At 38.1% G+C, this 25,877-nt stretch overlaps 1 protein-coding gene across 1 annotated transcript in view; it reads left to right on the forward strand.

The window, feature by feature from the left end:
• LOC128641641 (uncharacterized) overlaps positions 1–25,877 on the forward strand; it is a 505,331-nt gene that overhangs the window by 56,921 nt on the left and 422,533 nt on the right. The window contains 3 exon segments of the mRNA XM_053694177.1: positions 4,135–4,242; positions 4,358–4,738; positions 7,923–8,228. Of these exon segments, the coding sequence (XP_053550152.1) occupies positions 4,135–4,242; positions 4,358–4,738; positions 7,923–8,228 (795 nt within the window).

The following is a 25,877-nucleotide window of genomic DNA, read 5'->3' on the forward strand; positions in this document are numbered from 1 at the left end:
GCGAGGGCCAAGTTCATACATCAACCATCAGGGGGGAACAAGGAGTTCCCTAGCGATGGAAGAAGTGACCAAAATCATTCTATGGGAGGAGTCTCACTCCTGCCACCTGTCTGCTATCCACATCCCAGGAGTGGAAAATTGGGAAGCGGATTTTCTGAGTCGTCAGACATTGCATCCGGGGGAGTGGGAACTCCATCCGGAAATCTTTGCCCAAGTCACTCAACCGTGGGGCATTCCAGACATGGATCTGATGGCCTCTCGTCAGAACTTCAGAGTTCCTTACTACGGGTACAGATCCAGGGATCCCAAGGCGGCTCTAGTGGATGCACTAGTAGCACCTTGGACCTTCAAACTAGCTTATGTGTTCCCGCCGTTTCCTCTCATCCCCAGGCTGGTAGCCAGGATCAATCAAGAGAGGGCGTCGGTGATTTTGATAGCTCCTGCGTGGCCACGCAGGACTTGGTATGCAGATCTGGTGAATATGTCATCGGCTCCACCATGGAAGCTACCTTTGAGACGAGACCTTCTTGTTCTAGGTCCGTTCGACCCACTCCAGCTGACTGCTTGGAGATTGAACGCTTGATCTTATCAAAGCGAGGGTTCTCAGATTCTGTTATTAATACTCTTGTTCAGGCCTGAAAGCCTGTAACCAGAAAAATTACCACATAATTTGGTATATCTGTTGGTGTGAATCTGCAGGATTCCCTTGGGACAAGGTTAAGATTCCTAAGAGTCTATCCTTCCTTCGAGAAGGATTGGAAAAAGGATTATCTGCAAGTTCCTTGATGGGACAGATTTCTGCCTTGTCTGTGTTACTTCACAAAAAGCTGGCACCTGTGCCAGATGTTCTAGCCTTTGTTCAGGCTCTGGTTAGAATCAAGCCTGTTTACAAAATTTTGACTCCTCCTTGGAGTCTCAACCTAGTTCTTTCAGTTCTTCAGGGGGTTCCGTTTGAACCCTTACATTCCGTTGATATTAAGTTATTATCTTGGAAAGTTTTGTTTTTGGTTGCAATTTCTTCTGCTAGAAGAGTTTCAGAATTATCTGCTCTGCAGTGTTCTTCTCCTTATCTGGTGTTCCATGCAGATAAGGTGGTTTTGCGTACTAAACCTGGTTTTCTTCCAAAAGTTGTTTCTAACAAAAACATTAACCAGGAGATAGTTGTGCCTTCTTTGTGTCCTAATCCAGTTTCAAAGAAGGAACGTTTGTTGCACAACTTGGATGTAGTTCGTGCTCTCAAATTTTACTTAGCAGCTACTAAGGATTTCAGACAAACTTCGTCTTTGTTTGTTGTTTATTTTGGTAAACGGAGAGGTCAAAAAAGCAACTTCTACCTCTCTCTCCTTCTGGATTAAAAGCATTATCCGATTGGCTTATGAGACTGCCGGACGGCAGCCTCCTGAAAGAATCACAGCTCACTCCACTAGGGCTGTGGCTTCCACATGGGCCTTCAAGAACGAGGCTTCTGTTGATCAGATATGTAAGGCAGCGACTTGGTCTTCACTGCACACTTTTTCTAAATTTTACAAATTTGATACTTTTGCTTCTTCTGAGGCTATTTTTGGGAGAAAGGTTTTGCAAGCCGTGGTGCCTTCCATTTAGGTGACCTGATTTGCTCCCTCCCTTCATCCGTGTCCTAAAGCTTTGGTATTGGTTCCCACAAGTAAGGATGACGCCGTGGACCGGACACACCTATGTTGGAGAAAACAGAATTTATGTTTACCTGATAAATTACTTTCTCCAACGGTGTGTCCGGTCCACGGCCCGCCCTGGTTTTTTTAATCAGGTCTGATAATTTATTTTCTTTAACTACAGTCACCACGGTAACATATGGTTTCTCCTATGCAAATATTCCTCCTTAACGTCGGTCGAATGACTGGGGTAGGCGGAGCCTAGGAGGGATCATGTGACCAGCTTTGCTGGGCTCTTTGCCATTTCCTGTTGGGGAAGAGAATATCCCACAAGTAAGGATGACGCCGTGGACCGGACACACCGTTGGAGAAAGTAATTTATCAGGTAAACATAAATTCTGTTTTTCTGTAATTTAGTGTTTTTTTTGTTCTTTAGATAATTTAATTTAATTCTATTTAATTGTATTTAATGCATTTAATTATAGTGTAGTGTTAGGTATTATTGTAACTTAGGTTAGGTTTTTATTTTACAGGTAAATTTGTATTAATTTTAACTAGGTAGATTATTAAATAGTTAATAACTATTTAGTAACTATTCTACCTAGTTAAAATAAATACAAACTTGCCTGTAAAATAAAAATAAACCCTAAGCTAGCTACAATGTAACTATTAGTTATATTGTAGCTAGCTTAGGGTTTATTTTACAGGTAAGTATTTAGTTTGAAATAGGAATAATGTAGTTAATTATAGTAATTTTATTTAGATTTATTTAAATTATATTTAAGTTAGGGGGGGTTAGGGTTAGACTTAGATTTAGGGGTTAATAACTTTAGTATAGTGGTGGCGATGTTAGGGGCGGCAGATTAGGGGTTAATAAATGTAGGTAGGTGGTGGCGATGTTAGGGACAGCAGATTAGAGGTTAATAATATTTAACTAATGTTTGTGAGGCAGGAATGCGGCGGTTTAGGTGTTAATATATTAATCTATCAGCCAATCGGAATTAAGGTAGAAAAAATCCTATTGGCTGATGCAATCAGCCAATCGGAATCTAAGGGACGCCATCTTGGATGACGTCACTTAAAGGTACATTCATTCAGTAAGAAGACGTTGGAAGAAGAGGATGATCCGCGTCGGATGTCTTAAAGATAGACCCGCTCCGCGCCGGATGGATGAAGATAGAAGATGCCGTCTGGATGAAGACTTCTGCCCGTCTGGAGGTTCACTTCTGCCCAGTTGGATGAAGACTTCTGCCCGTCTGGAGGACCACTTCTGCCCGGCTTGGATGAAGACTTTTGCCCATCTGGAGGACCACTTCGCCCGGCTTGGATGAAGACGTCTCCCGGTAAGGTGATCTTCAGGGGGTTAGTGTTTTTTTAAGGGTGTATTGGGTGGGTTTTATTTTTAGGTTAGGGCTTTGGGCCGCAAAAGAGCTAACTGCCCTTTTTTCAGGGCAATGGGGAGCTTAGGTTTTTTTAGTATTAGTTTGTATTTTTTTGGGGGGGATAGTTGTGTGGGTGGTGGCTTTTACTGTCGGGCGGGTTGTTTTTATTTATTTTTTTACAGGTAATAGAGCTGATTACTTTGGGGCAATGCCCCGCAAAAGGCCCTTTTAAGGGCTATTGGTAGTTTAGTTTAGGCTAGGGTTTTTTTTATTTTGGGGGGGCTTTTTTATTTTGATAGGGCTATCAGATTAGGTGTAATTAGTTTAAATTTCTGATAATTTCTTTTTTATTTTCTGTAATTTAGTGTTTTTTTTTTGTACTTTAGATAATTGTATATAATTTAGGTAATGTATTTAATTATAGTGTAATGTTAGGTGTTAGTGAAACTTAGGTTAGGTTTTACAGGTAAATTTGTATTTATTTTAGCTAGGTAGTTATTAAATAGTTAATAACTATTTAGTAACTATTCTACCTAGTTAAAATAAATACAAACTTGCCTGTAAAATAAAAATAAACCCTAAGCTAGCTACAATGTATAGCAGGATAGGGGTTAATAAGTTTATTAGAGTGGCGGTGGGCTCCGGGAGCGGTAGGATAGGGGTTAATAAGTTTATTAGAGTGGCGGTGGGCTCCGGGAGCGGCAGGATAGGGGTTAATAAGTTTATTAGAGTAGTGGTGGGCTCCGGGAGTGGCGGTTTAGGGGTAATTAACTTTCTTTAGTTGCGGCGGGGTCCGTGAGCAGCGGGATAGGGGTAAAACAGTGTAGTATAGTGGCGGTGTTTAGTGACAGTATACCAATAAAGCTGGGAAAAAGCCGAAGAGCAGCGAGATCGATGACTGCCCCGTACTTGGTGCGCAGCTTTTTGACAGCTTTTTTGGTAACTTTGGAGAGCGTATTCAGGTCCGTGGCAGCGATGTTAGGCGAACTTAAGTGAGCATATTGGTGCCGGCGAATGCAAGTAAGTTGAAGGCTTGATAAGTAGATGCCTTTGCATCAATGTTTTTGGAAAATTTTACAGTTACTAATTTCCTTGACTATTTTTCTTTTTGAACCCTCTAGGAGCCAATGAGAGCGGATTTAATGTGTTTTTGTTGGTCGGGATCCTTGTAGCTCTTGTGTTTATTGGAGCTATAATTGGTGCTGTTTTGTATTGCAGACACAAGAAAGGTAAGGCACACGTACTATCAGCTGCTGATTTATCATTACTCAGTATTGAACTGAAGCATAAGAAGGCATCTCCAGTTTCACTGTAGCTCATTTCTGTGTATCCTGTATTCTATAGGTATAAAAGCATTTATAATGAATAAAATTCAGGGTCCTGATTCTTGGGTTGATGGAGAGAAGATTACTTTGTACTGCACAGCATCTCACTGTACTAAAGATGTGCAAGCGGCATGGATTATAAAGAATAAAGATGGCACAATGTGTGAGATCACAGACTTTACAAAGGTGCAATCAGAAGAGGAAGAGCCTCTCATGGCCAAGGAATATGAGATGACCAATGAGAGAACAGATAAACCAGGGGAAAAGGGATCTTGTGATTATACAACTTCTCTAAGCTTCATTCCATCTGTATCAAGGCATCTAGACTCATCCATTATCTGTAGGTTTGTGTGCGGGAAAGAGAAGGCGGAGAGAACATTTCAGTTCAAATCTATCTATGGTAACGATCACCCGTTTTTTCTTTATTTTAATCTATTTAATCTATCTATTCTGTATCTTTGTGTTATTATATCTATTCTGTATCTATCTATCTATCTATCTATCTATCTATCTATCTATCTATCTATCTATCTGTCTATCTACCTATCTATCTATTTACCTATCTATCTATCTATCTATCTATCTATCTATCTATCTATCTACCTATCTATCTATCTATCTATCTATCTAAATATCTAATTATACATCTATCTGTCTAAATATCTTTATATTTCTACCAGTACAAAACTGATGTGCAGTTATTTTGCTGTTATAAACTCACTGTGAATATTTCACACTCACTATTTTAAATATTTTCAGAAAAAGGATAATTTCACTTACTTTATACATTAAAATACACACAAAAATGCAATTGTACAATTGGTCACTCATACTATAAATAATAACAATAAAGTATTTAAAAAATGAAAAAGTCTAACTTCCAGTTCATTTAGTTTGGAAAGAAATTCATCCAAATCTTCATTGTGAAAGAATAAAAATTCATAAAATCAAATTCCAAACATCCAGAATGTATGGGGTAGTTTACTTACCCACAGCAAACACGTATCACCTGTGAAGAGCGCAAACACATCTCTATGTAAAAAAAGAAGATATTTTACCTCAAATATTCACACCCCACTGTAAAGAGACTTTAAGCAGGAAGCTATTCCCCGGACTTTCAAAGGAGTGTGCATCTGGCATGTGCAGGCACAGTCATGTTATTTTCCTGTTCAGTTTAAAGGGACACTCAGCTTAAATTAAATTTTCCTGATTCAGATACAGCATGTAATTTTAAACAACTTTCCAATTTACTTCCATTAAAAAAAATGTGCACAGTCTTTTATATTTACAATTTTTGAGTCACCAGATCCTACTGAGCATGTGCAGGAATTCACAGACTATACGTATATGCATTTGTGATTGGCTGATTGCTATCACATGGTACAAGGGGAGTGGAAATATACATAACTTTGAAATTTGTTATAAAAAAATCTACTACTCATTTGAAGTTCAGACTAAGTGCTATTGCATTGTCTTGTTATCTTGCATTTGTTGATTATGCAAATCTAATGTGTTGACTGGTCCTTTAAGGAAGTTCTAGGAAATCTCATGAGATCACAGCAAAGGCAAAGTATTGCTGAAGCTGATTAGCTATTTTTTGTTTGTTTGTTTGTTTGTTTCAACTTGCAACGTTACAACAGCTGAAGTATAATTGTTTACACAGCACTTACTCTGGTGAGCGGAAGAAATGTTGAGGTAAAATATGTTCCTTTTTTACTTAGAGATGATCAAGTGATATTTTCTTGTCAGCTTTTTACAGTTTTGCTGCATAACTTTCAAATTATTTAGCAAATGAGTATTATGTCCCTTAAATAAAAAAATACAAAATACACTCACAATCTTGAGAAAATGACCAGAGAGGGTCAGGAAATGCTTTGAGGTTGTGTTCAGTTTGATATCAACAATCCCATCATGGAGAGCATGAGAACTGTCTAGACCAGTGATATCTAAACTTGGCACCCCACATGTTTAGGAACTACATTTCCCATGATGCTAAGGCACTCTGCAGTCTAGTTGAGCATCATAGAAATGTTGTTCTGAAACATCAGGGCTGCCTCGTTAGCCATCACTGGTCTAGAGCAATCAAGAGTACAGCAGGTGATGTCACACCCGGAGTGCTCCAGTGCGAAGTTCATACTTTTTATTGTGCCAAGGAACAAGGTGCTATCATATAATGTGCTATGCTGTGAGTGTATTTTATATTCTTTTATTAAATGGTGAATTAAAGGGATATGAAGCCAAAAAATGTATTTCCATGAGTCAGATAGAGCATGCGATTTTAAGCAACTTTCTAATTTACTTCTTGTATCAAATTGTCTTAGTTCTCTTAATATCTTTTGTTGAAAAGCAGGGATGTATGCTAAGGAGCACTATATGGCAGCAGTTTTGCTAGAATGCTATCCACTAGATGGCAGCACTATTTCCTCTCATGTAATGCGCCAGATGCCTACCTAGGTATCTCTTTAACACAGAATATCATGGGAACAAAGCAAATTTGATAGTAGATGTAAATTGGAAACTAGACCAGAACGGGAGCGAGCTACATTCATTTTAATGGCGCGACCGGGCATATAGTGTTGCCGTGATGCGCTGTGTAAAAACCAGACCCGCTCAGTAGATCAAGGAGCGGCGTTCTGGTAAAAAGGAGGTTTTAGATACAATTTCTCTAAATACTTTAAAGTATAAATGTGCCCCTAAGCTAATAAGCACTATGTGCAGAATTATATAACATTAGTTTGTAAGTTTACTGCCCCTTTAAGTACTGCATCAGGTGGCTTTTCCATTTGTGTTTGCGCGCTTCACAGGTAATATATACTGTATACATTACTTTGTATTGTAAAATGTTACACTTTTTTTTGTTTAGTGAGCATTACAACAAATGCACTACAAAATAACAGTAAATAAACCTCCTGTAGTGTCCAATAAATTGTATGGTGAAGCTACTAATTGGTCACATAAGCCAAGTAACCAATGATGTTTTGTTTGGGGGAACATCCTTACTTAAAGGGACAGTCTACACATTAGTCATCTTAAAGTCTTACCTTAGATTAAGCTGCAAATAGCCTCCTGTACCCTCTTCTATATCATGCAGCAGTGATAGTAAAAAACAGTTGTTTTAAAAAGAATATAATTTCTGGCCACCTTTAAATTGGCCGCCAAACTGCCTACTGATGACATCACGATCCAAGCTACATATGGAGTCCAATCACAAAAGGCTCACTAGTGGGATTCAGCAGACTGTCAACGCTATTCAGCAGAGTGCCCATGCAGCTCGGATCGTGATGTCATCAGTGGGCGGAGTTAGGCAGCCATTTCAAAGTGGTCAGAACCGATATTTTTTTTTTAAATAACTTTTTAACTGAAACTGCTGCATGATATAGAAAGGGGTGCAGGGGGCTATTTGCAGCTTAGTCTAAGGTAAGACTTTAAGATTACTAAGGTGTAGAGCTTTCCCTTTAATTAATATACATACAAGAGCAATTAATTAACATACATACATGAGTAATTAACATACATACAGGAGTAATTAACATACAGGACAGAGTGAAACCCTAATTCTGTCATCTACTGATTTTATCTTTTAGCAAAACCTAAGATCTTGGAGCCAGTAATATTCACACTTTGTGAGCCAGACGATGTGCAGCTGTCAGTGAATCTGCAAGGATTTTATCCACAAAATATCCAGATAAGCTGGGGCTGTGATGGGAAAGAGTCCAGAGAGGACAGGACCTCAGAAGATGAGTTAAAAAATAATCCTGATAAAACTTTTAGTATTCAAAGCAAATGTAAGATCCCTGGTGATCTCTTCAAAGATCCGGCTTTTAAAGTGTGTGTGACTTGGCAACATGAATCTATGGAAAGCCCCGAGTCTAGAGAAGTGTCTGTTAGAGGTAAGTGTGAGATAATGCAGGAAAATTGTTATTTAGTTTATATTACTAGCTGGTTCAAGTACAAACAGTAAGCTCCAGTTGCAGTCAATTATGGACTAGGGTAAATGAGCATAGATCAACCAACGACTATGCAGCATGTAGGAGGGTCAGGGTTATAAAGTCCAGGGAATACACTCCAATCTATATGGAGGCATGGGGGAAACTACAATTTTCAGATTGAATGACAAAAAAATCTACAAAATAAATAACAGAAGCACATTGTTAAGTTTTTCAGTTTGCAGAATTAAAATTTTTACGGAGAATTCAGTTTTCAGTTTACAATTAATGTCCTCTTTGATAAACCCAACAATAACCTAGGGCTTTTTTTATTTTATTTTATTTGCCTAATACAAAAAAACTAATTTCTTTAGTCTCACACTGACATGCTGGGTTATTTGGTAATTATCTTATTTTTAGATTTAACGTGATGACATTAATCATGTCATTGTATGTGTTTTATGGGCTACATTACAAGTGGCATGCTAATTAGCGCTCACTGTTTAGAGCTAACACTGCAAGAAGTTAGTTTTTTGCACGTGTTTCGGATGGCGCACATATTACAAATTGAAAGTAAAAACGTTGCGTGTGTGTGAAATCCGACGCACGCTAACAGCTTGACTTTGGATATTGCAACCACGCTAACTTCTCCCCAAATATTTTAATGGAGCCACAAATTTTATAAAAAAAAATATATTGCACCTGTACTCGCACGCTAACCCGACCGCGTTTAACCAAGTGGACATTGCTGACGAGAGTTATTAACCTTGTCATATACATATACCTTTTAACCCTATAACTTTTTAAATAATATTTATATGAATCAGTTTTATAAGATAGTGTTATATGAGTGTAACTGTATTTTTAAATGAATTTGTTGTGTTTGGTGCACACTATTACTTTGAGTGTAAAATGGCATTGCGCTTGAGCTGTTGAGTTTACTTTCAACTTGTAATATGTACGTAATTTAACTTGCACCCAAAAACCTGATATAGCCCTATTTCTTTACATTGATAAGATTAACCAATCATATTGTGGTATGGAATTAGTGATTAATCTTTGATTATGGTGGATATGAATGAAATGCGTTGGCCATTTTAATAGCTGGTTCTAACCTCATTGGATGGCATTATTTTTAATAAAATAATATGTTTTTTGTTTGTTTTATTTATGTTTGCCAGTAATCCCTATTAAATCAACTAGAGATCTTTTCACAAAACTTTGTAACTTATAATGCTTCCTATCCAAATCCAGTAAACTTCCTGTGTACAGCTGTATGGCAGTTTGGGTGATTTCTGACTTCTTTTATGTTAAGTCACCATTTAATGAGTAAAATCTGCAGAATTATTGCACAATATAACAGCAAAATCTAGTTAAACATGCATACAAAAACAAACCCATAGTCACAGACTTTTTAAATGGGATCTTTCTAACCTTCATGAAAACAAAAGATAAGTGCTGGAAAACAGATATTTCCACAATCCATTATTCCTGGGAATTACTCTTCCTTACCACTAGGAGGAGGCAAAGATTCCCAAACCCCAAAAGCTCTATAAAACCCCTCCCAACTCACATGTACCTCAGTCTTTACTTTTCCTTCGCTGGAGGTGGTCGAAAAATGAAGATGTGCATTTGATTCTTCAGAGAGAGGGGTTCTCAGTCTATATTGAGGCCTGGTTTCCCCTCAGAGTGCAGTGCTTGTCAGAAGGACGTATATTATATATGGCTTGTGGCTCCTTTTTTTTGCCCCAATAAGCTCTGTATTTTTTATGCTCTTGAAAAAGACAGTGATACCTGTTGAAACACGTTGAGCTTTTATATGAAAATATGTTTGTAAGTAAACCTTCTGTTTAATGGAACAGAAGTTTGAAGCTGCTTTTTTTAATAAATATCAGAAGATTTGTTTTACAGCTTTGTCTGTGAGTATATTCCTTTTAGTAGCTACCATCACCAGTGTGTTCTACACTATTTGTGGACCTTTCTTTTTTAAAGACAGAAAAATTGTCTTCTTAGTTTTCTGGTTGGCTCTTAGACTTAGAAGAAATTTGTTAAGCCCTAACTTACATTTTCTGCTTTGTGGTATCTCCTTGCACATCACTGGAGTTCAGGAAGGAAGAGTAAAGTGAAGATAGAGGAACACAGTAACTACAGGTGGCCCTCGGTTTACGCCGGTTCAATTTGCGCCGTTTCAGAATAACAACCTTTTTTTCAGTCATGTGACTGCTATTGAAAAGCAGTGCACTAATTAAAATAGCCAGTAGGTTGAGCTGTCCGCTTGTGTTGCAGCAAAGTTATGCAACTTAGCAGACTGAAATTGATCTGTGTACACAGAGCAGACCAGACCTATCGTGCAACAAGATCTAGCAGCCACTTCCCTATTATCTTCCTGTCCAGCTGCTTGAGGTGAGGGTGCTTAACTGCCTATTAATCACTCCAGATTGAAATGCATCGAATAGGTGCAGACCCAATATTATCTAACATGCTAACAATGCAAATAACTGTTTGGAGAAAAATGCAAGTAAAAAAATGTTTTGTTCATTAAACTTAGTTTGATGATACAGTCTGTTGTGTGATTATTTAATAAGGTATATAATGCTGTTAACATTTAAAGTCTTCATTTCAAAGCTTTAAAAATAATGTATTAGGTGTTACTTATGACAATTATGAGAGGGGCCTGGAATCTAACTCCCTCACTTCCCATTGACTTACATTATAAACTGGGTTTCAATTTACAATGGTTTTGATTTACAACCATTCCTTCTGGAACCTAACCCCGGCGTAAACTGAGGGCTACCTGTATTTACATTAAGATAGAATTGAACAGTGACACCTACAGGTCGAAATAAAAAAGTGCAGCCACAGATTTTATTTTAACTGGCACTGCTCTCTTCTTACTGCAGACATGCTGCATTTTCTGCGATGACATTGTAGATCACAGCATGTTCTGCCTTGGAGGTCTCCTGAACACCTTACTACAAAGTTTGTGTGTTTATTGTAAAATAGCTGATGTCTCTCCTCCAGCTTATTTCTGTGACTCTTGTTTAAAAATGTTAATGCAGACATGCTGCATTTTCTGCAATGAAATTGTAGATCACAGCATGTTCTGCCTTGGAGGTCTCCTGAACACCTTACTACAAAGTTTGTGTGTTTATTGTAAAGTAGCTGATGTCTCTCCTCCAGCTTATTTCTGTGACTCTTGTTTAAAAATGTTAATGCATTCAAACCAACCTAATGCTGCTTCTATGGGTGTTACTACTCCTTCTGTTTATTTATTACAGGAGAATGATACTGTTTTAAAGTAGTTTTGAAAATAATAGGAATCCCTGAAACAGCTGAATATGCAGACTTAGCACATTTGGTCTCAATCCAATTGCCCCAAGCACTGAGAGTACCAGAAAAAGATTTACCATATACTATAGAGAGATCACACAGACTAGGTCCCCGTACGATTAGAAACAACCAATCTTAAAAAAGACCTATTATAATAATATTCCTTAAATACCAAGATAAAAAGAACTTGTTGACACTATATCGACAGCACATGCCATTTAGCTTTGAACACAATAATGTCCTGTTTTTTCAGGACTTCTCTAATGAAACTTCCAAAAACAGACGAGCTATTGCCTCTCTCTGCTTTCAATTAATAGAATTAGGATTTAAGGCAACCATGATTTACCCAGCCAAAATAAAAGTTATGCATAATTCTAGCGTAATCATCTTAGATAGTGAAGAGAAAGTTAGGCAATTCATCGAAAATAATAAGGTATAAAGAGTTAAGACATTACCATCTCTTTTTCTCTTTTTTTACTGCTGGATCGTATTTTTTTTTTTTTCTCTGTCCCGTCACTTATTCCTTCTAGTTTCTTCTGATCTCTCCCAGAAGTTTTAATACATACACTTTGTCGCTACTATGAAAAATATGCTTAAGCTCCTTTCTTGGAATGTGGGAGGGATATCCTCCCCTATTAAAAGGAAAATAATTCTGCAGTACCTTAAACAATTTACTCCCGATGTTGTGTTCGTTCAAGAAACCCATTTAAATACTATAGAGGCTGACAAGCTACGGATTGGTTCGATAGGGGAAGTGATAGCTACTCCAGCGATTGGGCGGAAGAGAGGAGTAGCCTGCTTATTCAACAAGAACTTAGACTTTAAAATAGATACTCAAATCCAGGATCCTGAAGGCAGATTCTTAATTCGGAAAATAGAAATTCAGGGATCCAACTTTACATTTTGCAAGTTGTATGCCCCAAACGATTTTAATCCCACATTTTGGGAAAAATTATTTACTAGACTAATAGAGTTTTCAGATACTCAACTAATAATCGGAGGAGATTTTAACTGTGTCTTCAACCCATTTTTAGACCACTTAAAGGTACTTAATAGACAGAGATATGTCAAAGAAGCCAAATTGGTTACAAACTTTGCAAAAAAATTAAAACTCAGAGATATATGGCGACTTCAGCACCCAGATGAAAGAGTTTTCTCATGTGAATCAAAATCATTTAAAACATTCTCTAGAATCGATATGTTCTTGATTCATGAATCATTACTGGGTGCTGAAATATCTTCCAATATCTCTGACATACTCTTTTCGGATCATGCAGTTATATCTATCCTCATCCAAATGACCCCCAATTGGAAGAGACAAACTGGGAAGTTTTTTTTTCCCCTCTTATCTACAATCCAATATAAAATTTAGAAACTGGCTATTATATAAATGGAGAGAATTTAAAAACCGAAATATTGATTATCTGTCTAAAACGGAAATATTCTGGGAATGAGCAAAGGCGATTCTCAGAGGAGAAATTATTGCATATATGTCCAAAAGAAAGAAAATTGCTACTAATAGGGATCTTAAACTAACAAACTCTGTTAAGAACCATTATGCAAAATACATAGAAACGCCTACTAGAGTTAATTGGTTGTCATATCAAAAAGCTAAGGATGAAAGGGAAACTTTTCTTAATCAACAAGTAGTACAAAAAGGCATTAAACATAATGCAATTTATAACTGATTCTCCCCGAAATCAGCCAAATTATTAGCTAAAATAGCCAAATCCAGGATATAATAACAATTATATCGGAGCTATCTCAGTTGAGGGAGTCAATTATAGTTCACTGAAAGATGTTATGTCCCATTTTTTAAAATTTTTCCAAAAATTATACGCTCCGGACTCACCTAACTTAGAAGCAAAAGAAGCATTTTTGGAGAAGATTAAGCTGCCAAAGTTATCATTAGATCAGGTGTCAGTGCTGAGCAGAGATATTACCTTGGAGGAGGTTCTGCAGGCTATTCATAACTCTGCGAACGGTAAAGCCCCTGGGCCGGATCAAATACCTGTTGAATTTTATAAAATTCTAGAGGAACACATAGCTCCTCTTCTTGTTAAACTTTTTAACACCTATTTTATACAGGGAATAAAACCATCTAAATATTTCACTGCCTCAAACGTAACCCTTTTTCTTAAAAAAGATAAGAATCCTAATTTGATGGACTCTTTCCGACCAATATCTCTGCTCAACACTGACTACAAACTACTAACTAGTATTCTCTCAAAAAGACTTGGACCTCTTATTGGAGAGATAATAGGGCCCAACCAAACCTGGTTCATGTCCGGGAGAACATCCCAAAGAAACATTAGATTAGCTATGGTCCTAATCGAACATTTCACTTCTCTTTATAAGAATAAAAATCCTGTCAAAGAATACTTTGCGTTGTTCACTGTTGATGCAGTAAAAGCTTTTGACTCAGTTTCATGGGACCACTTATTCACCACTCTAGATCAATTTTTATTTGTAGGCGGTTTCTCTAAATTTGTAAGGACACTCTATCAAAATCCAACATCACAATTGAACATAAACAGAATCCTTTCTCCTAGTATAACTCTTTTTAAGGGTACTAGGCAAGAATGCCCACTCTCCCCCTTTCTATTTAATCTAGCTTTAGAACCATTAGTGGTACTTTGTAGAAACACACTAGAAGGTGTCTTATTGGGGGGGAATGACATATCTTATCTTTATATGCAGATTATATACTCTTCTATATGGGCAACACTAAAATAAATATTCCTTGCTTATTAGAGATCATAGCTGAGTTTGGTAAGTTTTCAGGATATAGAATTAATCTTCAAAAGTCAGAACTCTTATGGATTATTGCAAAAAAAGGACAGTCTGTACCTAAATCCTTTTATTCAAGCAGAACATAAAATCAAATATTTAGGTATTTTTCTTTCCAAAAATCCTAACGATTGGTATGAATTGAACTTCCGGCCCTTATGGCAAAAATGTTCTTCCTTACTACAGAATTGGACCAGACTGCATCTAAATCTCTCAGCTTGAATAGCCTTGGTTAAAGGGTCTTATCCCCCAAATTGCTATTTGCCCTTCAAAATGTTCCAATAATTCTAAAAACTCAAGATATTAATAAATTCAATTCCAAGTGATCACATTTTCTCTGGGGCAAAAGAAGACCCAGTATATCGATTAATAAGCTATCTCACCTGAGAAAATATGGTGGCTTTGCCCTCCCTAATATCAAGCTCTATAACTGGGCAACTTTAAGCAAAATCGCTCTAGATTGGCTCTCTGAGTCAGAATTTATCACCAACCTAGCAACAGAAGAAGCGTTGGTCTCTCCATACTCCCTCAAAGCGTTGTTGCACTCAAAAATGGATGTACTTACCAAAAAGAGAATACCAAAATACACGATAATGAATATCCATTTAGCTTGGCATCAAGTTTGTAAATTTTTAAAAGTAAATATAGAGCTATATGTATATCTCCCAATTAGGGGCAATCCTGAGTTTATCTCTGCTCTTCAAACAGCAGTGTTCAAAAAATGGTCACAAAAGGGGCTTAATTATATATCCCAAATAATTGATCCACAGCTAAAAACGATCAAATCATTTGATAGTCTGAAAGTAGAATTTGACCTAGAACACAAATCCTTCTTTGCTTACCTACAGATGCGTCATTTCATTTAATCTAAAAGACTATTAAACCATATCCCTGGTCAGCGGGGAATTTGGGTGCAGCTGTGAACCGTTTTAAATTAGGCTTTCATTCCATCTCATTTATCTACAACCTCTTAATCTCACAGGATGCAATAGTTAAAAAGGTAAACTTATTTCATCAATGGATGGTAGACTTTCCTAATCTTAATTTTGACCATTTCAATGAGAGCTTCTTAAAGATAACTAAAGTTACAAAAGGGATATCCTTCAGAGAATCCCATATTAGATTATTAAACAGATCATATATTACTCCTAAAAAGATGGCCAAATGCTACCCACTAGCTAATAATATTTGCCCAAGATGTAGTTATCCAGCCTCTGACCTCTTCCATGCTTTTTTTTCTTGCCCGAAAATACAGAAACTCTGGGCACAGGTAAATTTTTGGCTAAACAAATTTCTCCCTTTGAAAATTCATTTGGACGCTTATTCAGTGATCTTTTTAGTTACAGCACAAAATTCCCAAAACTATCAGCTAGTTAACTTAGCTATAATAGTTGCAAGACAAATGACCTTAAGATCATGGAAAGACCGAAAGGCGCCTTCTATCTCGGCCTTTATTAAGAATATGTTATACCAAATGCTACTAGACCAACAAGACCCAATAATATATACTGATAATAAATTAAAACTCTTTTTCAAAAAATGGGAGAAGGTTATACAATCTCTTCCTCTGGACACTAAGACACAGATTCTAAAACCTTTTCGCTCCTCTGCTCTCTTCCTTCAATAGCTGCAGTCGGAATGCTTCCCGCCGCACTGGCGGTAAATTCCTGGTTTCACTCTGGGAGAGACCCTTTTTTTTTTTTTTTCTTGTTTATGTTGTCTTCTGTCTTATCCGTTTGTCTAACCTATACCTAAATTAGTAATGGACCCGCTCTTAGAATTCAGACCTTGCCTAAAAAGTAGAGTACAATTTCTGTGCTAGTTTTGATTAGATCTATTTGATAAATAAAATTTGTGGCATCGACTTATAGTAGGTTATAATTGCTATGCTACTGTCTTAAATAAGTCTATGTAACATTATACATGACTAAATAACCTCCACTCATTTGAGATATGACAAATAAGCGTATCAATGTAATATTCTTAGAAGTAGAACCCTCTTTATATTCTTTCCTTTTAGCATATTGCTTCATACGAGATACACAATTATTTTTAGACTAGTTTCATAGGTTTATAGGCCTATTACTAGGTATTAATCTCTAGAGCACATTGTTCTCTATTGTTACCAATGTTTCTATAGCAGAGTCGTTTATTATAATTAATTTTTAAGACGTTGTATACTTCTAAGGGAGAAGACACAGATATTTTTGTTTGTGTATTATTGTTAATTTACTCTGCACTAAATGATAAAATCCCAGCACTGTATACAATTTTTTTTTTTTTTTTTTCTCAAGGGTAGAAGGTTGAAGATCTTCCATTTATTCATATTTTTGTTGTAAACACTGATATAATATGGATGATATCTTTTTTTTTGTTGTTGTTGTTTTTTGTTTGTTTTTTCTTTGTTCTATGATATACATTTTTCTGCCCTGCGTGGCGCACAAATATTGAACTGTACAATTGTATACTTTGCTGGACCTAAATAAATTATAAAAAGAAAAAGAATGATACTGTTTTATCGCCCAATGTGGAAAATCTCATCAGAGGTGCTGTTACTGAGCCGCTGGCTGCTCTCCCCCTTCAAGTAACTGTAAAAAGTCAGTTCAGATTATACCTTCTACTAGTACTATGTCTCTTGAAGTTAGGGATACTGTTATGTTTTCAGAAGGGGAAGTTTCCTCTGGTGATGACTATTCTTCTTCTGATGTTTTACTTACTTTAGGTGTTAAAGATTCTAAGGTTTCTGAGGATTAGCCTTGTTATTGTTCAAATTCTGTTTTTAAGACTGTTGTTAAGCTCCCTGAGGTATTTCCTATCCCTGATGCTGTCTCTGACATGGTTTCTAGGGATTGTGCTAAACCAGGTAATTCATTTAATCCTTCTGCAAGATTTAAAAAGTTATATCCTTGACCTGCTGCTAATGTTGAATTGTGGGAAACTATTCCTAAATTTGATGGCGCTATTTCCACTGAGCATACTAAGCATACTATTATCCCTTTGGAAGACAATAATTCTTTTAAAACCCCTTTGTATAGAAAATTGGAGTCTTTTCATAGAAGGACATTTCTACAAGCAGGGTATTTGCTTAGGACAGCTATTTATATTGCTTATGTGGCTGCTGCTTCAACTTACTGGTTATCTATTCTTTCAGAACAGTATTCGGATGATTCTGACAGTGAGAATCTTTTAGGTTTGCTCATATACAACAATTCTTTTATTTGTGATGCTGTGTATTATATTATGAAGATCAATATCAAAAGCATGTCTTTGGCAGTCCTTGCTAGGAGAGCCTTATGGTGAATGTAAATCATATGAATCAGCCAATCAAATTAACTTGAATCTGATTGGCTGATTCAATCAGCCAATCAGATTTTTCTACCTTAATTCCGATTGGCTGATAGAATCCTATCAGCCAATCGGAATTCGACGGACGCCATCTTGGATGACGTCATTTAAAGGTACCTCATTCCTCGTTTAGTCTTCGTGCCGGATGGATGCTCCGCGGAGGAGGAGCGAAGAAAGAAGATTGAAGATGCCGCTTTGCTTGAAGACATCGTCGGATGGAAGAAGAGTTCGCCTGGATGGAAGAAGACTTCTTTTCCGCTTCATTGAAGACATTGCCGGATGGAAGAAGACTTCTCTGCCGCTTGATTGGACATCGCCCGGATCGGATGAAGAGTTCTGCCCGGCTGGGTGAATACAAGGTAGGGAGATCTTCAGGGGGGTAATGTTAGGTTTATTTAAGGGGGGTTTGGATGGGTTTAGAATAGGGGTATGTGGGTGGTGGGTTGTAATGTTGGGGGGTGGTATTGTGTTTATCTTTACAGGCAAAAGAGCAGTTTTCTTTGGGGCATGCCCCGCAAAAGGCCCTTTTAAGGGCTGGTAAGGTAAAAGAGCTTTGAACTTTTTTAATTTAGAATAGGGCAGGGAATTTTTTTTATTTTGGGGGGCTTTATTATTTTATTAGGGGGCTTAGAATAGGTGTAATTAGCTTAAAAATCTTGTAATATTTTTTTTATTTTTTGTAATTTTGTGTTTTTTTTTTGATAATTTAGTTTAGTTTAATTTATTGTATTTTAGTTTAGATATTTGTAGTTTCTTTAATTTATTGATAGTGTAGGTGTATTTGTAACTTAGGTTAGGATTTATTTTACAGGTAAATTGGTAATTTTTTTAACTAGGTAGCTATTAAATAGTAAATAACTATTTAATAGCTATTGTACCTAGTTAAAATAAATACAAAGTTGCCTGTAAAATAAATATAAACCCTAAAATCGCTACAATGTAATTATTAATTAGATTGTAGCTATTTTAGGGTTTATTTTATAGGTAAGTATTTAGATTTAAATAGGAATATTATAATTAATAATATTAATATTAATTAGATCTATTTTAATAAGAATTTAGTTAGGGGTGTTAGAGTTAGATAGGGTTATTATACTTAATATATATATAATATAATAACGATATTAACTATATTAACACTAATATAATTAGGGTTAATATAGTTAATATAGCTGGCGGCGGTGTAGGGGGATTAAATTAGGGGTTAATATTTTTAAAATAGATGGCGGCGGGGTAGGTAAGGTAGATGGCGGCGGGGTAGCTAAGGTAGATGGCGGCGGGGTAGGTGGGGTAGATGGCGGCGGGGTAGATGGGGTAGATGGCGGCAGGGTAGATGGGGTGGATGGCGGTGGGGTAGGTGGGGTAGATGGCGGCGGGGTAGATGGCGGCGGGGTAGCTAAGGTAGATGGCGGCGGGGTAGATGTGGTAGATTGCGGCGGGGTAGATGGGGTAGATGGGGTAGATGGCGGCGGGGTAGCTAAGGTAGATGGCGGCGGGTAGGTAAGATAGATGGCGGCGGGGTAGATGGGGTAGATGGCGGCGGGGTAGGTAAGGTAGATGGCGGCGGGGTAGATGAGGTAGATGGCGGCGGGGTAGCTAAGGTAGATGGCAGCGGTTTAGGGGTTAATAACTTTATTAGGTGGCGGCGGGGTCCGGGAGCGGCGGTTTAGGGGTTAAACACTTTATTAGGGATTGCGGCGGGGGATCACGGACCGCGGTTGACAGGTAGATAGACATTGCGCATGCGTTAGGTGTTAGGAATTGTTCGCGCATGCGCTACATGTGAACGAGCATGGATTGTCAATGACGATTTGTTAGGGAACGCATGCGCAGTTTGATCGCGTTACTTGTGCAAAAAGGGGCTGGACGCCACGGGGTATGAGCTATAATTCGTTAAGGGCAATGTCAATCAAATTAGATACGAGGGACAAGATGGCGGGCGGAGGAAGAAAGTAAGCGAAGTAGGGTTATAAATCCTTCGATTATGGTTTTAGTCTTAAATTATTAAAAAATGATGAATTAAACTAACGTTTATTTTAGGTAATTAACAAGATGAGGAAGAGTGGTGAACGTGACTTGACATTCTTAAGTCCTGGTCTGCTGACATGGTGTCGAAATCCAGACCATTGTCTTTCTTTTCAGGGAAATAAACTGTTTGGTTCTGATTTAGATTCGATATTATCTTCTGTTACTGCAGTTAAAGGGGCTTTTCCTCATCAAGACAAGAAATCTAAAGGGAAATCTGAATCTTCTATTCATTTTAGTTCCTTTTGTTAGAAAACAGAAAAAAGGTTGACTCTGCTCAGGAGCAAGGCACCTCTGGCCCAGTCTGGAGACCTAGTGCTAACTTGAACAAATCAAAGCAGGCTAAGAAATCTATCCCTATTAGCAAATCTGCATGAAGATGCATCCCCCAATCCAGAGGTTCTGGTTGGGGGCATTTTATGCCTTTTTTTCAGGAGGCTTGGTTTCAGTCTGTTCCAGATCCCTGGGTTCTGAATATAGTTTCCCAGTATTATCAGAACGGTTTTAGAACAAGACCTCCCAAAGGAAGTTTTTTTTTGTCCAACGTTTCAAGGAACCCCCTAAAGGCTCAAGCTTTTTTTCCCAGTCAGTTCCAGATCTTGAAACTATGGGAGTGATTGTACCAGTTACTTTGCAAGAACAGAGGATGGGCTTTTATTCAAATCTTTTCATTGTTCCAAAAAATGAAGGTACTTTCAGATCTCCTCTTCAAAATGGAAACTATTCAGATTATTTTGCCATTTGTTCTGCAAGGTCAGTTTATGTCCACAATAGATTTAAAGGATGCTTATTTTCATGGTCCAATAAACAGGGAACATTACCAGTTTCTGAGGTTTGCATTTCTAGACAAGCATTTTTAGTTTGTTCCTCTACCATTTGGTCTAACTACAGCTTCAAGGATTGTCTGTAATCAGATCTCAGGGTGTTGTAGTGTTTCGCAGAATCTCATGCCAACAGACTGTTGTTGTTTCTTCAATGACATGGTTGGAGGATCAATTTTCCAAAGTTTTTTGGTTCCTTAAACATAGGTAACTTTTTGGGGTTTTCAAATAGATTCAGTCTCCATAAATTTTTCTCTAACAGAGCACATAATGTTAAAATTGATGTCAGCTTGTCTGAACCTTCAGTCTCTCTCTTTTCCCTCTTTTACTCGTTGTATGGAAGTTCTCAGTCTCATTATTGTATCTTCAGATAAAATTCCATGTGATCGTTTTCACGAGGCTTCTTCAGCTTTGTATCCTTTGTCAGTAGTGCAGGGATCATACTCATCTATCTCAAAAGATTTTTCTGGATCCCAGTACAAGTCAGTCTCTCACTTGGTGGCTGGATCATCAGTTCATTATTCAGGGGACTTCTTTTGCTCATCCTACCTTGACTGTGATCACTACAGATGCAAGTCTTTCAGGTTGGGGAGCTGTTTGGGGGTCTCTGAGAGCACAGGGAGTTTGGGATCCCCGGGAGGCGAGGTTACCAATAAATATTATAGAACTCAATGACATTTTCAGGGCTCTTCAGGCTTGGCCTCACTTGAAAAGGGAGTTTCATATCCGTTTCTAAACAGATAATATCACAGCAATGGCTTATGTTAACCATCAGGGGGGAACTCACAGTTCCCTAGCTATGAGGGAAGTGTCTCAAATTCTCTCATGGGCAGAAATAAATTCTTGGCTAGTCAATCAGATTGTGGGTCTTCAGGGTCTCCCAGAGATAGATCTGATGATTTCTCGTTTAAACATTAAACTGCCCAGGTACTTTGTGAGGTCCAGGGACCCTCAGGCATAGTTTGTGGATGCTCTAGTAGCTCCTTGGTCATTTCAGCTTGCTTATCTGTTTCCTCCTCTGGTACTTGTTTCCAGAGTGATCTGCAAGATAAATCTTCAGTAATCCTGACTGCCTCAGCTTGGCCTCGCAGGATTTAGTATGCAGATCTAGTTCATATCTCCAGCTGTCCTCATTGGCTTCTTCCTCTGCGGTCAGACCTTCTGTCTCAAGGTCTGTTTTTCCATTCGAATTTCAAGTCTCTGAACTTGATGGCATGGAAATTCAACGGTTCGTTCTTAAACATAAAGGTTTTTCTGATTCAGTGATTGAAACCTTAATTCAGACTAGTAAGCCTGTAACTAGAAAGATTTATCATTAGGTCTGGAAGGCCTTTATGTTTTGGTGTATAGATCATGTTTTTTCCTTGCATTCTTTTAGAATTCCTAGGATTTTGCAGTTCTTACAGGATGGTCTGGATAAGGGCCTATCTGCCAGTTCTCTGAAGGGGCAGAATGTTTCTATTTCTTTTTTATGTTATAAGAAGATTACTAATCTTCCTGAATTCATGGTTTTGCTCAGGCTTTTGCCCTTATTAAGTCTGTGATCAAGCCAATTTCTCCTCCATGGAATCTTAACCTTGTGTTAAGGGTCTTGCAGGCTCCTCCTTTTGAACCTTTGCATAAGGTGGATATCAAACTGCTTTCTTGGAAAGTTTTATTCCTTCATTCCTTTTATTCTACTAGAACAGTTTCAGAATTCTCTGCTCTTTCTTGTGATCTGCCTTATTTTGTTTTTCATAGGGATAAGGCAGTTTTATGGACTACTTTTTTATTTTTTGCCTAAAGTTGTTTCCTCAGACAAATTTAGCAGATACATTGTTGTCCTTTCTTTGTGTCCTGATCCTATGGATGCTTCAGACAAATCTTTGCATAATTTGGATGTAGTGAGATATTATATTGATGCTACTAAGGACTTTAGACTGACTAATAGTTTGTTCATTCACTTTGCTGGTGCTACAAAAAGGACAAAGTTTATGCTGTGTCCTTGGCCTCTTGGTTGAAGTTCTTGATTCACAATGCTTACATGGAGGCAGGTCAGCTTTCACCGCAACAGATTACTGTTGAGTCTTCTTTGCATACTTTTTCAAAATGTCTCAGCTTGATTTTTTTCTTGCTTGATTTTTTTTTTTTAAGCGCATTAACAAAAAAGGATTTTTTTTACCTTGATGTGTTTTTGTGGATTGTGGTTTTATTTTCTCAGTGCAAAAATATGTTTTTTAAATCCCTCCCTCTATGTTATTTCTTGTGTACTCCACAGCTTGGTTATTAGTTCCCAGAGTAATGGATCGTGGATTCTCACCACCTGTATGAAAGCAAACATGAATTATGCTTACCTGATAAATTAATTTATTTTATGGTGTTGAGAGCCCATGAGACCCCACCCTTTGTTTTTGGATTTAGTATTTTATTTAGCACATCTTTTTCCCTGCTCTTTTTATGGCTCATTCCTTTTTCTTACCTCATTTTTCTTGACCATACATTAGACTGAGGTATACGTGTGGTGTGAGGGGTTTTATAGAGCTCCTGGTTTTCTGGAATCTTTGCCTCCTCCTAGTGGTAAGGAAGAGTAATTCCCAGGAGTAATGGATTGTGGACTCTCACCACCATGAAAGAAACAAATTTATCAGGTAATTATAAATTATGTTTCTCCAACATAGGTGTGTCCGGTCCACGGCGTCATCCTTACTTGTGGGATATCTCCTCCCCAACAGGAAATGGCAAAGAGCCCAGCAAAGCTGGTCACATGATCCCTCCTAGGCTCCGCCTACCCCAGTCATTCTCTTTGCCGTTGTACAGGCAACATCTCCACGGAGATGGCTTAGAGTTTTTTAGTGTTTAACTGTAGTTTTTATTATTCAATCAAGAGTTTGTTATTTTGAAATAGTGCTGGTATGTACTATTTACTCAGAAACAGAAAAGAGATGAAGATTTCTGTTTGTATGAGGAAAATGATTTTAGCACCGTAACTAAAATCCATGGCTGTTCCACACAGGACTGTTGAGAGCAATTAACTTCAGTTGGGGGAACAGTGTGCAGTCTCTTACTGCTTGAGGTATGACACATTCTAACAAGACGATGTAATGCTGGAAGCTGTCATTTTCCCTATGGGATCCGGTAAGCCATGTTTATTAAGATAGTAAATAAGGGCTTCACAAGGGCTTATTAAGACTGTAGACTTTTTCTGGGCTAAATCGATTCATTATTAACACATATTTAGCCTTGAGGAATCATTTATTCTGGGTATTTTGATATGATTATATCGGCAGGCACTGTTTTTGACACCTTATTCTTTAGGGGCTTTCCCTAATCATAGTCAGAGCCTCATTTTCGCGCCGGTATGGCGCACTTGTTTTTGAGGACAGCATGGCATGCAGCTGCATGTGTGTGGAGCTCTGATACACAGAAAAGTCTTTCTGAAGGCATCATTTGGTATCGTATTCCCCTTTGGGCTTGGTTGGGTCTCAGCAAAGCAGATTCCAGGGACTGTAAAGGGGTTAAATATAAAAACGGCTCCGGTTCCGTTATTTTAAGGGTTAAAGCTTCCAAATTTGGTGTGCAATACTTTTAAGGCTTTAAGACACTGTGGTGAAATTTTGGTGAATTTTGAACAATTCCTTCATACTTTTTCGCAATTGCAGTAATAAAGTGTGTTTAGTTTAAAATTTAAAGTGACAGTAACGGTTTTATTTTAAAACGTTTTTTGTGCTTTGTTATCAAGTTTATGCCTGTTTACAATGTCTGAACTACCAGATAGATTGTGTTCTGACTGTGGGGAAACCAAGGTTCCTTCTCATTTAACTATATGTATTTTATGTCATAAAAAAATTTAGTAAAAATGATGCCCAAGATGATTCCTCAAGTGAGGGGAGTAAGCATGGTACTGCATCATCCCCTCCTTCGTCTACACCAGTCTTGCCCATACAGGAGGCCCCTAGTACATCTAGTGCGCCAATACTCCTTACTATGCAACATTTAACGGCTGTAATGGATAATTCTATCAAAAACATTTTAGCCAATATGCCCACTTATCAGTGAAAGCGCGACTGCTCTGTTTTAGAAAATTCTGTAGAGCATGAGAACGCTGATGATATGGTTTCTGAAGGGCCCCTACACCAGTCTGAGGGGGCCAGGGAGGTTTTGTCTGAGGGAGAAATTTCAGATTCAGGAAACATTTCTCAATAAGCTGAACCTGATGTGATTACTTTTAAATTTAAGTTGGAACATCTCCGCGCTCTGCTTAAGGAGGTGTTATCCAATTTGGATGATTGTGATTATCTGGTCATTCCAGAACCACTATGTAAAATGGAAAAGTTCTTAGAGGCCCCGGGGCCCCCCGAAGCTTTTCCTATATCCAAGCGGGTGGCGTACATTGTTAGTAAAGAATGGGACAGGCCCGGTATACCTTTAGTACCTCCCCCCATATTTATAAAATTGTTTTCCTATAGTCGACCCCAGAAAGGACTGATGGCAGACAGTCCCCAAGGTCGAGGGGGGCGGTTTCTACTCTACACAAGCGCGCCACTATACCCATAGAAGATAGTTGTGCTTTCCAAGATCCTATGGATAAAAAATTAGAAGGTCTGCTAAAGATGTTTGTTCAGCAAGGTTCCCTTCTACAACCAATTGCATGCATTGTCCCTGTCACTGCAGCCGCGTGTTTCTAGTTTGATGAGCTAGGAAAGGCGATTATTAGTAATTCTTCTTCTTATGAGGAGATTATGGACAGAATTCGTGCTCTTAAATTGGCTAATTCTTTCACCCTAGACGCCACCTTGCAATTGGCTAGGTTAGCGGCGAAAAAATTCTGGGTTTGCTATTGTGGCGCAGAGCGCTTTGGTTAAAATCTTGGGCAGCGGATGCGTCTTCCAAGAACAAATTGCTTGACATTCCTTTCAAGGGGAAAACACTCTTTGGCCCTGACTTGAAAGAGATTATCTCTGATATCACTGGGGGCAAGGGCCACGCCCTTCCTCAGGATAGGTCTTTTCAAGACCAAAAATAAACCTAAGTTTCGTCCCTTTCGCAGAAACGGATCAGCCCCAAGGGCTACGTCCTCTAAGCAGGAAGGTAATACTTCTCAAGCCAATCCAGCCTGGAGACCTATGCAAGGCTGGAACAAAAGAGAGCAGGCCAGGAAACCTGCCACTGCTACCAAGACAGCATGAAATGCGGGCCCCCGATCCGGGACCGGATCTGGTGGGGGGCAGACTCTCTCTCTTCGCTCAGGCTGGGGCAAGAGATGTTCTGGATCCTTGGGCGCTAGAAATAGTCTCCCAAGGTTATTCTCTGGAGTTCAAGGGGC

The sequence above is a fragment of the Bombina bombina genome, chromosome 11 (genome assembly GCF_027579735.1).
Source record: "Bombina bombina isolate aBomBom1 chromosome 11, aBomBom1.pri, whole genome shotgun sequence".
NCBI lineage: Eukaryota > Metazoa > Chordata > Amphibia > Anura > Bombinatoridae > Bombina > Bombina bombina.